Source organism: Rhinolophus ferrumequinum, chromosome 13, assembly GCF_004115265.2.
Source record: "Rhinolophus ferrumequinum isolate MPI-CBG mRhiFer1 chromosome 13, mRhiFer1_v1.p, whole genome shotgun sequence".
Lineage (NCBI taxonomy): Eukaryota > Metazoa > Chordata > Mammalia > Chiroptera > Rhinolophidae > Rhinolophus > Rhinolophus ferrumequinum.
This window is the reverse complement of record NC_046296.1, coordinates 9,277,767-9,290,239: the sequence shown is the minus strand read 5'-3', so window position 1 is coordinate 9,290,239 and position 12,473 is coordinate 9,277,767. Positions and strand designations below refer to the sequence as shown.

At 46.4% G+C, this 12,473-nt stretch overlaps 1 protein-coding gene across 1 annotated transcript; it reads left to right on the top strand.

Annotated features, from left to right (window-relative positions):
• Window positions 1-201: 201 nt before the first annotated feature.
• TMSB10 (thymosin beta 10) lies at window positions 202-1,278 on the top strand. Its single transcript, XM_033124976.1, has 3 exons — window positions 202-343; window positions 618-732; window positions 993-1,278. Exons 2-3 carry the CDS (start codon window positions 633-635, stop codon window positions 1,025-1,027), a joined length of 135 nt encoding a protein of 44 aa, XP_032980867.1. The 5' UTR covers window positions 202-343; window positions 618-632; the 3' UTR covers window positions 1,028-1,278.
• The last annotated feature ends 11,195 nt before the right edge of the window (window positions 1,279-12,473 follow it).

The window sequence follows — 12,473 nt, the reverse complement described above, 5'->3', positions numbered from 1 at the left end:
GGGCAGTACGGCCCCAAAAGAAAACCGAGGGCTCAGCACCCACCCTGGCGGCGCTCGCGGTCTCCACGCCGGGTGCACCACGAACTGGGGCTACGGCGCGCGGGGGCCGCAGGCGCGGGAAAAGCCGCACCCAGCCCGGCCCGCAGCGGGCGGAGGGCGCGGCGGGAAGCGAGCGGCTCGCGCGCAGCGCCCGCCCCGGCTGCCGGCACCGCCCCCGCTGCGGCGAGCGAGGGGCGGGGCGGGGCGCGAGGTATATAAGGTGAGGGGCGGCCACCGCTCTTTTGTCTCTTGCTGCAGCGACGGGAGCGGTCACTAGGAATCTCGGCTCGGAGCGAAGACCAGGGTGAGCACTGAGCTGGGTGGGGAGGCCCCTCGGGGTGGGGTCGGAGCGGGGCCCCGGGCCTGCGCGCCGCCACCCGGGCGCCCTTCTCCGACCCCGACGGGACGCCCGGCGGGCGGACCACACCCTGGGGCTGCGGAGAGGGTGCGGGACACGCCCGGGTCCTGGGCCTCGAGGCTGCTGGGAACGCCCGGCAGAAGCGCCACGTCCGGAGGCGCGGGCGGGGAGCGGAAAGGGGTACGCCGGCCCCGGCCGATCGCCTCGGTTTGCCCACTAGGATTGTTTTAAGAAAATGGCAGACAAGCCCGACATGGGGGAAATCGCCAGCTTCGATAAGGCCAAACTGAAGAAGACGGAGACGCAGGAGAAGAACACCCTGCCGACCAAAGAGAGTGAGTGCCCCCCCACCCCCGCCTCGGGCCCCGCGGGCCGCAGCCCAGCTCCCCACCCCACCCTGCGGATGCCTACTCCCTGGGCGGTCCCGGGCCCCGTTTCTGCTACACAAAGCGCCTGTCTCCCCAGCCCCAGTCCTCTTTCTTAATCCCCAGACCTCGTGGCTCCTCACCCACTCGAGGTTTGTAAGTCCCTCGGTTTGGGGGCTTGCAAGGTGTTCTCTCTCACCCCCCAATACCCGCTTACCGCTCTCCACCAGCCATTGAGCAGGAGAAGCGGAGTGAAATTTCTTAAGAACCTGGAGGACTCCCCACCCCCGTCATCTTGGAGACTCCAGTCGTGATGTGGAGAAGGAGCCACCTGCAAGATGGACACGAGCGACAAGCTGCACTGTGAACCCAGGCACTCCGCGCCCATGCCATCGGCTTGTGGGTCTCCGAGGGGACCCCGCCTAATCGGACTGCCAAATTCTCCGGACTGCCCTGGGATATTGTAGAAAATTATTTGTATGATTAATGAAAATAAAACACACCTCGTGGCATGGCTGGCGTGGTCTGAGTCTTAGTTGGGTATGCGTGGGTAGTGCAACTGCAGCAAAGCCCCAGGCGCCAGAGTCAGTTCCTGCCGCAGGGAGGGGAGGGGGTCACAGATGGGCTGGCTTGGCAAGACCGTTTTTCATTTTTACCTGCTTCTCCATAAGATTTCATGAATATTAGCTACTTAGCTCTTCTGATGCAATCCATGTAAAATTAAACCCCACTTTGTCATTCTTGGAAGCTGTTTTGAAAAATGCTTTTTCAGAAGAGCAGGACAGGGTTTATATTTGATAAGCTTTTATAGTCCTGTTTCTGGCCTCAAAGCTCTGATTCACACCAGGAGAGTACAGTGATTTAAAGTCTGAGAAGAAAGGGGGAACAGACTAAATCTGGAATGGAGGAATTGGGCGAGGTCACAGTCTCCAAAAGGCTTTCTCTTGGAATTTAAAGAGGAGGCATTAAAACAAAAACAAAGGCGTGATCCAGAGGAACATCAGAACTAGAGTAACGAACATCCGAAAGAGAAAGAGTTGTGGCCCACAACCTAGCCTTTAACCTTCCACAAAAGCGTTAGCCATTAGAGGAAGTGCGGGGCTGAGCCACCTCCTGTGCTGTCATCAGCCGGAAGAGTGGGAGTGTGGAGGGAGGGCGGGCCCTTCCCTCGGTAGCTGAGCCCCACAGGGTCACACCCTCTGGACCCACAGGGAAGAGGGGGGACAGGCCCAGAGGGGCCTAGCCTAGGGGAAGGGGAGTGCTTGAGGCTGCAGGGCATACTGGAGCAGAAGAAACAGGCTTGTGATTCCAGGGGTGGGTTTTCTTATAAGGGTGGAGGAGCAGACAGTGATTTGTCACAGATTTTTGTCTGACCATAAGGGCTGGACACTGGGTGAAGGTAATTGGAATGAGGTGCAGCCCCTGTCCACAGCTACCTAAAATTCAGTGGGTGAGACGCAGCCACAGCAGACCTGAGGCTGAGGGAGCCACTGCCTTGTTTTGCATAAAGGAGTGAGAGCTGTGCTGTGGAGGGTAAATGATGGGCTGGAGAGAAGAAATCAGAAAGGGAGGCTGCCGAGAAGAAGGTTAGCTGGGAAGAAAAAAGGTTAGTGCCGACACTAACATTTACTGAGTGTCTGCTATGAGCCAGGCACTGCGAGGAGCTTTAATTCTCAAACTGTTAAGGCAGTATGGCTGTTACCCATTTTCCAGATGGGGAAACTAAGGTTCAAAGAGACTAGGGATTCGCTAAAATCACAGTGAGTAGTGGAGCCAGAATTTGGGGCCAAGGATGTGCTTTGGGAGATCCTATAGCCCAATGTTTGGGACATCTGTTGTGTCACATGTTTCATGAAATTTCACTACTTGAAGCATCTTTATAATTGACCTTGTTGGGATCTATCGTTGAGAGGTTAAAGAAAAGGAAACAGAAGAAATCACTACTACCTTCAAACAGTAACAGTATGTTGATGAGCAGGGCTTTGGAGGAAGATAAAGCTGAGTAGGGGGCTTGTAATAAAATAATCAGTCTTTCTGACTCCATCTTGCTCAAGCCTGCCCAGGTCCCAGAACATGTCAGCAACTTCTCCTTAGTCCTGCACATAGGTATGCTAATCACTGAGGAATCTCACCTGTAGCCTGGGAATTACTGAAACATCCTCCCTGCTCAAAATTACCTCCCCAAGGAGATAAGGAAGGTATGTACAAAAATAATGATTGTTTATCAAAAGATTTATGGGAACCGCATGACTGGGACCACGGCAACCGGGAGTTGGAGTTGGTTAACCAAAACAGAAGTGTCACCATACCCCCTTGGACCCTTGCTGGCGTCCAGATGTGTGCAGTCATCAATCACCTGACCTCAGTCCCCTCCCATATTCCCCCTGCCCCTGACGTAAAAGAAGCCTGAATTCTGACCTCTCTCAAGGTGGTTCTTTAGGACGCTAGTCCACCATCTTCTCAGCCTCCTGGCTTTCCAAGTAAAATCACTTTCCTTACCCCAACTGCTTGTCTCTCGACTTAAACTGGCTGTCCTGAGCAGTTTGCTCTTTCAATTACAAGCTAAGTGTGTTGGCGTAGGGGAAGGATTGGAAGTGCCACTGCAGTTTTCAATCTGATGGACAAGAAGGACCTGGGAAAAGGGGGCCTTGGAGCAAAGACCTGAAGAATAAAGAATATAAGGAAGAGAACATGGACACCAGGAGGCAGAGGGGAGAGGAGCAAGGCCTTGAGGTAAGAATGTGCCGGAGGCCTCTGAGGAAGAACAAAAAGCTGGAGTGGAGTTAGCAAGGAGTAGGAGATGAAATGTGAGAGGGCAGGAGATGGAGGAGGCAGATCTGAAGTCCTGGAAACTGTTGCAAGGTTGGTTGCTGAGGGGTCTTCCTTCCCTCTCCTCCCTCACCCCAAGGCACTTCACAGGCACCCCTCATGGTCCCACAGTGCCCTGCCTGGGCACACCACACCCAAGGCGTCTTCCAGACCCAGCCTCCTCTCCAGCGTTCCATCTGGGATGCAAATCCCAGGCCCTGTTTTCTCAGATTCTCAACCCCAGTGGGCTCACCCCAGAGAGCAGCTCCAGAGTCCCAGCTCCTGGGACCCCTGTACCCTCAGAAGATTCCCATGACTTTCTCACCCTCTCCCCAGGAAATCCTCTCCATTCTGAGGTCATGGGTGCTGATGAGAACCTTGTTCTTCCTAAGAATTTAAGAAGACACAAGTCTAGGTCCTAGGCTTGGAGGAGACTTAAGGGCACTTTCACTTTTCCACTATAAGACAAAGAGCCAATTGGATGGGGCCAGGACAAGCTCGGGAAGGGGGATGTGGATAGGCTGGGCTGGTGTGTTATCATTTCAAAAATCTTATCACGCTACAGTGGTTTATAAAGTCAGGCTGTCCTTCCCCAACCCACCCCAGCTCTGGAGCTGCACGCAGGTGTGCACACCTAGACATCTCGGCCTGACATCAAAACCCCCAGAAGATAGGCCCAGAAGGCCAAGCATTCTTTTCCTCCCTTGCTTATCCCACCATTTCTATTCGTTGCCACCTGGGAATACTGACACCCTTGGAAGAGAATTGTACTGAATTGCTGATTTACGCTCTTTTCCTCTTACCTAAGAATCCAGGAACCAATTAGTCCAATCACAAAATGGCTGAGGTTTTCTCTGAAACTATAATAAAATTGTAACATTTCTTTTTAAATACATCTGAATTTTTGTTTCCTTATTTCATTCCTAAGACAACCTTTAACAATTAGGCCTCTGTGTTGTGAATAGGGCTCAGGGCTTGGGACTTTTCAGTCTTTCTTAGAGTGGACCAGAGGGCTCAGGACCACAGAGGGGCCCCCTACCCACACTGTACCTCCTATTCAATAAGCACGTGCCGAGGGCCTGGTATGGACCACATGCTGCTCAAGGGACAACAGACAGAGGACATCTCAGGGATCACATGGATGAGGGGAGGATGGCCCAGCCTCTCTTCCCAACACTTCCCAATCACCCAGATGCTCTCCCACCCTTAGGCAGACACCTCCTCTCCTTAGACAGTATCAGGTGCTTCAGTTCCCAGCCTTCCCTCACCGTCTCCAGTCGTTTCCACTGATTAGGAACAACATGCCTGTGTTTCTCCTCTCTACCCTTACTACACTCCTCAGATGTGCAGGAAAAGCTCTTCTGTTTCTCCTTTACTACATCATTCTACTCAGAAGACTCTACTTCAGGTCACCAAATATGTGGGTTTTCCACATGTAGTGCAGGGGATCCTGCCGATTTCGCCATATGTTATGTGGGGTGTCCTGCGGGGTCTCTGCTCCCGCTCCCCACATAAGAACGCAGGACACGGTGAGGCCAAAAAGGAACACCCACGGAGCCATAAGTAGGGGAGTCATATCTCTATACTCTCGCTGGCGGCTGGGTTGGAGACACAGGAAACAGGAGCCACACAATTCTCAACCCTCACTGCTCCACTTGCAGGCTCAGCCACCATCTTCCTGATAGCTCCCCTTTCCTGCTAGCCTAGCCACGGCAGTTATATTAGTGGCCAATGGCTCACTGGTTACAGCTGACGGCCAACTAGCCACAGCTGATGGCCATTTGATCACAGTCGATGGCCATTTACTACCTGAGCCAGCACCTTTCTATGTGAGGCCAAGAGCCTGGAAACTGCTTTTTGGGGCTCTGTCCCCACACCACACCAAGCAATTATCTGATTCTCCAGACACCAACTGGATGTACTGCTTTGGAGAGAGATTTTACAGCCTCTAAATAAGTATTACAAATTAATTTTATGGCCAACATATTGTACAGAGACAATAAAGCAAAGCCACGATAAAGTGGGTATCTCTGGCATTGAGTCCTGGGAAAGGTAGGATGAACTTGAAATAAAACCAGAGTCCTGCAAAACCCTGGAGCTAACTAGTAGGAGTCTGAATGGAAGTAGATGGTGGGAGAAAAGCAGCTGGGCTGGCCAGAATTGACAGGCTAGTTAGGATCAGCCAAAGAAGCTACAGATACTTTTTTTTTTTAAAGATTTTTATTGGGGAAGGGGGACAGAACTTTATTGGGGAACAGTGTGTACTTCCAGGACTTTTTTCCAAGTCAAGTTGTTGTCCTTTAAGTTTTAGTTGTGGAGGGCGCAGCTCAGCTCCAGGTCCAGTTGCCATTGTTAGTTGCAGGGGGCGGAGCCCACCATCCCTTGCAGGACTCGAGGAATCGAACTGGTAATCTTGTGGTTGAGAGCCCACTGGCCCATGTGGGAATCGAACCAGCAGCCTTCAGATTTAGGAGCATGGAGCTCCAACCGCCTGAGCCACCCGGCCGGTCCTATTTTTTTAATATATAATTATTTTTCCCTGTTTTCATAGTAATTTTTGGTTCACTTTTTTTTTTTTATTGGGGAATAGTGTGTTTTTCCAGGACCCATCAGCTCTAAGTCAAGTCACTCTCCTTCAATCTAGTTGCAGGGACACAGCCCACCATCCCCTGCGGGAATTGAACCAGCAACCTTGTTGTTAAGAGCTCACACTCTAAATAACTGAGCCATCTGGCTGCCCCAAGAAGCTACAGTTATTAATCAATTCGTTGCTTTCTTCATTTATTCAACCACAATTTATTAAGCATCTTCTAGGTCCTAGGCTAGGTAGTTGCTCAGGATAAACAAAACAGACTCTCCTGGGCCTCATTCTCTCACAGGTAAGATGAACAAGTAGCCTAGATTAATGACAAAACATGGGATCATGGAATTCTGTATTCTGATTTAAAATTGAAAGGGCACTAATCTTACCTTTAACCTCCCCAGGGAATTTCAGAACACTGAGCTCTTAATACTGAGAAATGGTCCCATTGGCTTAGCCCTGGCTTTTTTTCAGCATTTACTCTGAATTTCCATGGCATGCATGTCTATCTCTGTAATGTTAAATTGATGTTTCACAGATGTCAACAAGCTCAAAATGACTTGACTGTTGGTTAGAAGATAAAAACTGTTGGCCCCATGAATGCAGTTTAAGGTTTTCAAGCATCCAAGCCATAGCTAGGACTTTTTTTCTGCATTGTGGAGAAATCCTGTTCTCTAGGAAGGCAATTCTGCTGAGAAAAACTCGCACTCCTGCACTAGTGCAACCCCAAGACCTTTCTCTGAGGCATCTGTGGCTAAAAAGAACCTATTTTTTTTCTTTTTCTTTTTTATTAGTTTCAGGTGTACAGAACAACATAATAGTTAGACACTTATCATTTATACCCCTCACAAGTGATAACCACTCTCCCCCAATCTACTACCCCTCTGACATCACACACAGCCGTGACATTTCCACTGTCTCTATTCCTAATGTTGTACTCCACTTCTTGTAACTATATATGTATGTATATATACATAATTAATTATGTATATGTGTATATATATATATATATATACATATATATATAAACTTGTAGTTGACATTCATTATTGTTCAGCTTCAGCTCCGGGTGTACAGTGCAGTGATCAGGCTTCGACACCATTCCTGAAGTGGACTCCCTAGTAAGATAAGTGTCCATCTGATACCCTACAAAAAAATCTTTACATTATTGATTATATTCCCCAACCTGACTTTCGTATCCCCATGGCAATCTTGTGAAGAATCTATTCTTTGAGTCGTTTTTTTTGTCCAAATGTTATCTCCTGCCATGCTGTCCCTTATTTTCTTTCGTGCTACTCAGATGCCAGGTGATTTGATCTGGCTTGTTCTTAAAAAAAAAAAGAAATCAGTAAAGTGCCTAATTGTATCACAAGGATTCTTTGGGTTTTGATTTTTAAAAACTCCTACCCAACCCGGCTTAAGCAAAAACAACATTTACTTACGCATATAAATGAGAAATCCAGAGAGTGCGTTTTGCTTCAGATATGGCTGATGGAGATAGTCAAATGATGTCCCAGGGACCTAGTTTCTCTCTCCCAATCTCTCAACTCTGCTTCTTCACGCTCAGGCTGACTCTTCCCCATCATGGTGACAATACAGCAGCTGCAGCTCAAAGAATACATTCCTCCCAGGTGTAAAAACTGCAGAAAAGACAGAACTTCCCTTCACCCAGTTCAAACAAAACCCTGGACCTAACTTTCACTGGCCTGAATGGGGTCACGTGCCCATCCCTGACCCAGTCACATTGGCCAGGACAATGTGTTAAACCTAGGTCATGTGTTACCCCTAGAGTTAAGGTGTGGGTCAGCCTCACTAGACTCACAGAGACGTTGAGTGGAGAAGGAGTAAATTTCTGAATGAAAACCAGGGAATGTTATTAAGAACAGGGAAAATGGATATTAAGCACCCAAACCCATCAATGTCTACCACAGTTATGAGCTAAACTGGTGTATAAAGGTCCCATCTTAACCTCTTATCCTCTGGGGTCTACATGGGTTACTCTGAGTCTGACCCTGGAGTATTCATCCAGACTTGAACTGGTGGAGAAGATCTAAATTCTTTGTTGTCACACCCCTATTCCCAACGTCTTTGCCAAAAACCAGGGTTTGGAAAGGGTTCTGAGATTAAAGACAAACAGGCAGGCAGGCAGACAAACACTGTGTGTGTGTGTGTGTGTGTGTGTGTGTGTGTGTGTGTGTAGAAAGAGATTTTAAGGAATTGACTCACGATTGTGGGAGGTGGTGTTCCATAGAACAGGTTAGCAGGCTGAAAACTCAGGCAGTTCCTCCATGTTGCAATCTCCTGGCAGAATTCTTTCTTCTCCAGGAAACCTCAATTTTTGCTCTTAAGGTCTTCGACTGATTAGATAAGGCCCACCCATATAATGGAGGGTAATCTTTACTTCAAGTCAACTGACTGTAAATGTTAATCACATCTACAAAATACCTCCACAGCAACATCTAGATTGTTTTTGACCAAATAACTGGGCACCTTAATCTAGCCAAGGTGACACATGAAATTCACCATCACAGTATTTGAGATTGATTTTCCATTTCATCCTCACAGGCACCTGAATGCCAGCAGGATCCAGGCGCCAGTCCATTCTCTACCAGATCTGGCCAGCAGCAGGGAACACAGAATGCAGAAGTCCAGCTCCCACCACCACCCAGGGCCAGTATAGAAACTATATGCTGGATGATGGTGCAGAAAGCTGGGAGGAGTTTTGTTCTAAGCATGTGACCTCACAGTCGCTATACCAGGTCTAAGTTGCCTACTTCCAGATTTCTTTATGGGGGAGAGGAATAAGCTTCTATGATATTTAAATCACTGGGTTTCAGAGGGTTTTCTGTTATATGCCGCTGAGTCCAATTCTATGTAATACAAAAAAAAGAAAATGTCACTTATTAAGAAAAGAAGATTAACAAAGAACTAAACAAAAAGAAGCATTTTTCAGAAAGAAAGCATAATTCAAGAAGAAGGAAATAAAACTAGAGAGTTTTTTTTAACCATAAATATAAATTAGTGGGGTTTTTTTTAATCCTTGTAAAAGACTCTCAGACTGGGTCAAAACCATTTTCAATCATGTTTTTCAGGAAAGGTACATCTGCAACAATTTTCAGAAAGGTAAGAGTAGGGTATTAATGTCAAACAAAGTACAGTTCAGGCCAGAAAACCGTAAACAATTAAAGAGTGTTGTTTACTATTGGCAGCCCACTATTTTTAAAACATCCATAAACTTTTATGCGTTGAATAACATTACACACATATGCACACGCACTTCACACTGTTACCACTTACAAGAGTGCCAGGCCCAGATGGTTTCACAGATGATTCCTTTCAAAGCTGCAAGAAGACAATAACTTCAATACCTCACAATTTGTTTCAGTAGCTAGAAAAGGACATATGCCTACCAATACATTTTACAAAGCCAAAATGATCTCGCAAATAAAAATGTACTGTGAATATTGTTGCAAAGTTCTAAATAAAATAGGAGCAAATTCAGTTAGGAAGTGTATTCGAATACTACTACTACAATGCTGCTAATTAAAACTTGTTACAAGAATGCAAGGATATTTCAATATCGGGAAATTTATTGTCATAATTCATCACATTAATTGGTGAAAGGAGAAAATATATATTAAAAAGAAAAAATATATATCATCTTGATATGAGCCCAAAAGTTTGTTTTTTATGAATTCCAGCAGCTATAGCTGATTTTTTAAAGTTCTTGATAAACTAATAACACATGAATTCTTTCTTAATAGAATATAAAAATATCTGCCCACGTAAATAATGGCGGAACCCTGGAGTAATTTCCATTAAAATCAAGAAAGAAAGAAGGTGGTGAATTGGCCCCACTGCAATTTAGTGTTGTTCTAAAAGTCCTAACAATCACCATAAGGCACAAAAAGAAATAAGACATTATTATTGGAAAGAAATTGTCATTATTACAGATAATATAATCTATCTAAATTAAGACACAGCAAATGAATGTAAGAATTATTAAGAGAGTTTGGTTAGATCATTTAGATCACAAAATAAGCATAAATCAATTGCAGCAATAATCAGACTATATAAACAAAAAGGATGCCATTCATAAAGTAAAAAACCAAAAAGCCAGCAGATTACATTGCCCATAAACGCTGGTAAACTGTATTTTTCAAACTCAGCAACAGTAGATTGCTCTTCCTCACTGTGTCCTTGTCACTCCCCCATGAGAGGTGGAGTCCAAGTCCCTGCCCCTATAATCCGATTTGGCCTTGTGACTTGCTTGGAACCAATAGAATTCGGCTGACTTCTGAGGCTAGGTCACTCGTCTCCTGCTGGATTCCCCTGGAGTACTTACTCCTATCCGTATGCCATGTAAGAAGTCCAATCCCCTGAGGCTCCCAGTCTTAGCACTCCAGCCCACAGGTCCACTGTAGTCCCAGTTGAGCCCAGCCTTCCAGCTTCCCCACCAAGGGGCCAGGTATGTGATGAAGCCACCTTCTAGTTGAATACCATGGAGTGACCTCAACTGGTACCACAAGGAGCAGAATTGTCCAGTTAAACCTGACCAAATTCCTGACCTACAGGATGCAATAGGGTACAGTCACAGTGGAAAACAGTTTGAAGGTTTCTCAAAAGGTTAAACATAGAACTACTTACCCATATGACCCATTAATTCCACTTGTAGGTACTCATATATCCAAAAGCATTGAAAGCAGAACTTGAACAGATATTTACACACCTATTACCACAGCAGCATTATTCACAATAGTGTCCATCAACAGATGAATGGATAAGCAAAATGTGATATATACATACAATGGAATAGTCCTCAGCCACAAAAAGGAATGAAATTTTGATGCATGCTTCAACATGGATGGACTATGAAAACATTATGCTTAGTGAAATAAACCAGACACAGAAGGACATACATGATTCCACTTATATGAGGCACCTGGAACAGGCAAATTCATAGAGATAGAAAGTAGAACAGGTTGCCAGGGGCTAGGAGGAGGGACTCGGAGGATGGAGTCGTAGGGAGTCATTGTTTGATAGGTACAGAGTTTCTGTTGGGGACGATGAAAAAGTGTTAGGTATAGATAATGGCAATGGTTACACATTTCTAATGTATTTAACGCCAATGAACTGTACCCCTCATATGCTTAAATTTTATATTGTGTACATTTTACCAAAATAAAAAAAATTTCCTGATCCACAGAATACATGAGATAGAATAAAATACTTGTTGCTTTAAGCCAATAAATTTTGGAGTCACTTGTTAAAAAGCAGAAAGCCAAAACAACACATGTTTAGGAATAAATTCAGCAAGAAATGTACAGAATACTACCAAAACTCTACAGGTGGAAATTGAGTAAGATTTTAATAATGGGAGATAAATTAGTCAGGATTCTCTAGAGAAGCAGATCTTGTTGCTTCCTCCCCATACTCTTTCTTTGGGGTCAGTCCACAGAATCTCTCCTCCATTAGCTTTAGAAACCTGGTACTGGCCACTCCTTCCTAGGGTAGCCGGACAGGATGACAGAATCCATCAGCGTTTGCTCCCACCAGCACTGCTCACCAATACACCTGTCACCAGGACATGATTTGTACCAAGGGATGCCACTATAATCTTCATCCACCTCCTAAATAAACTAAACACTCTCTGTAACAATATTCTCATGTAAATGTGAATAAAGACATCTCTAGAAAGAAAATGTTGCTGTTTTTACTCACCTGCAAAAGCAATGTTCTTACATCGTGGGCCATCGTAGGCTCACACATCTTCAAGGAAAATCTGTAAGTGCCTCCCTTATCCCGACCACACAGAACACCCTCTTTCAACCAGGTTACTGCCCCAGTCCCTTCTTTTTAGAATTCTAGAGGCCCTCCTGACAATAGAAACAAGGCAGATGAACGGCCCTTTAGCCACGCCTGTCCGGTCACTTATGCCCAGCTCCCCTGGAGATGGATGTGTCAGTTGCTGTTGGAGGCCCTCCACGGCTGCGTCCCCGCCTTCTACCCACAGACTTGGGTTGCTGACGGGGTCTTTCCAGAACTTTCCGGTGACATTCTGGGAGGCTGTCTGCCTGGCCCACCCAGATGTCAGGTCTAGTCCATGACTCCCCCAAGCCAGGAGGGCAAAGGTGGATCCAGGGCAGGTCTCAGCAAGTGGCATGTGCAGGACTATCATTTTACAGTCTAAGCATCATGAAAGGGTCTGATAATTCAGGCAGCAGTTTCTTGAGCAAATATCGTCCATGTGGGAAGGATATGAGGCTGAGAGTGGTCAGGTCAGCTGTGGGGCAGAATGGGGTAGAAATGCACCTCAAGATTG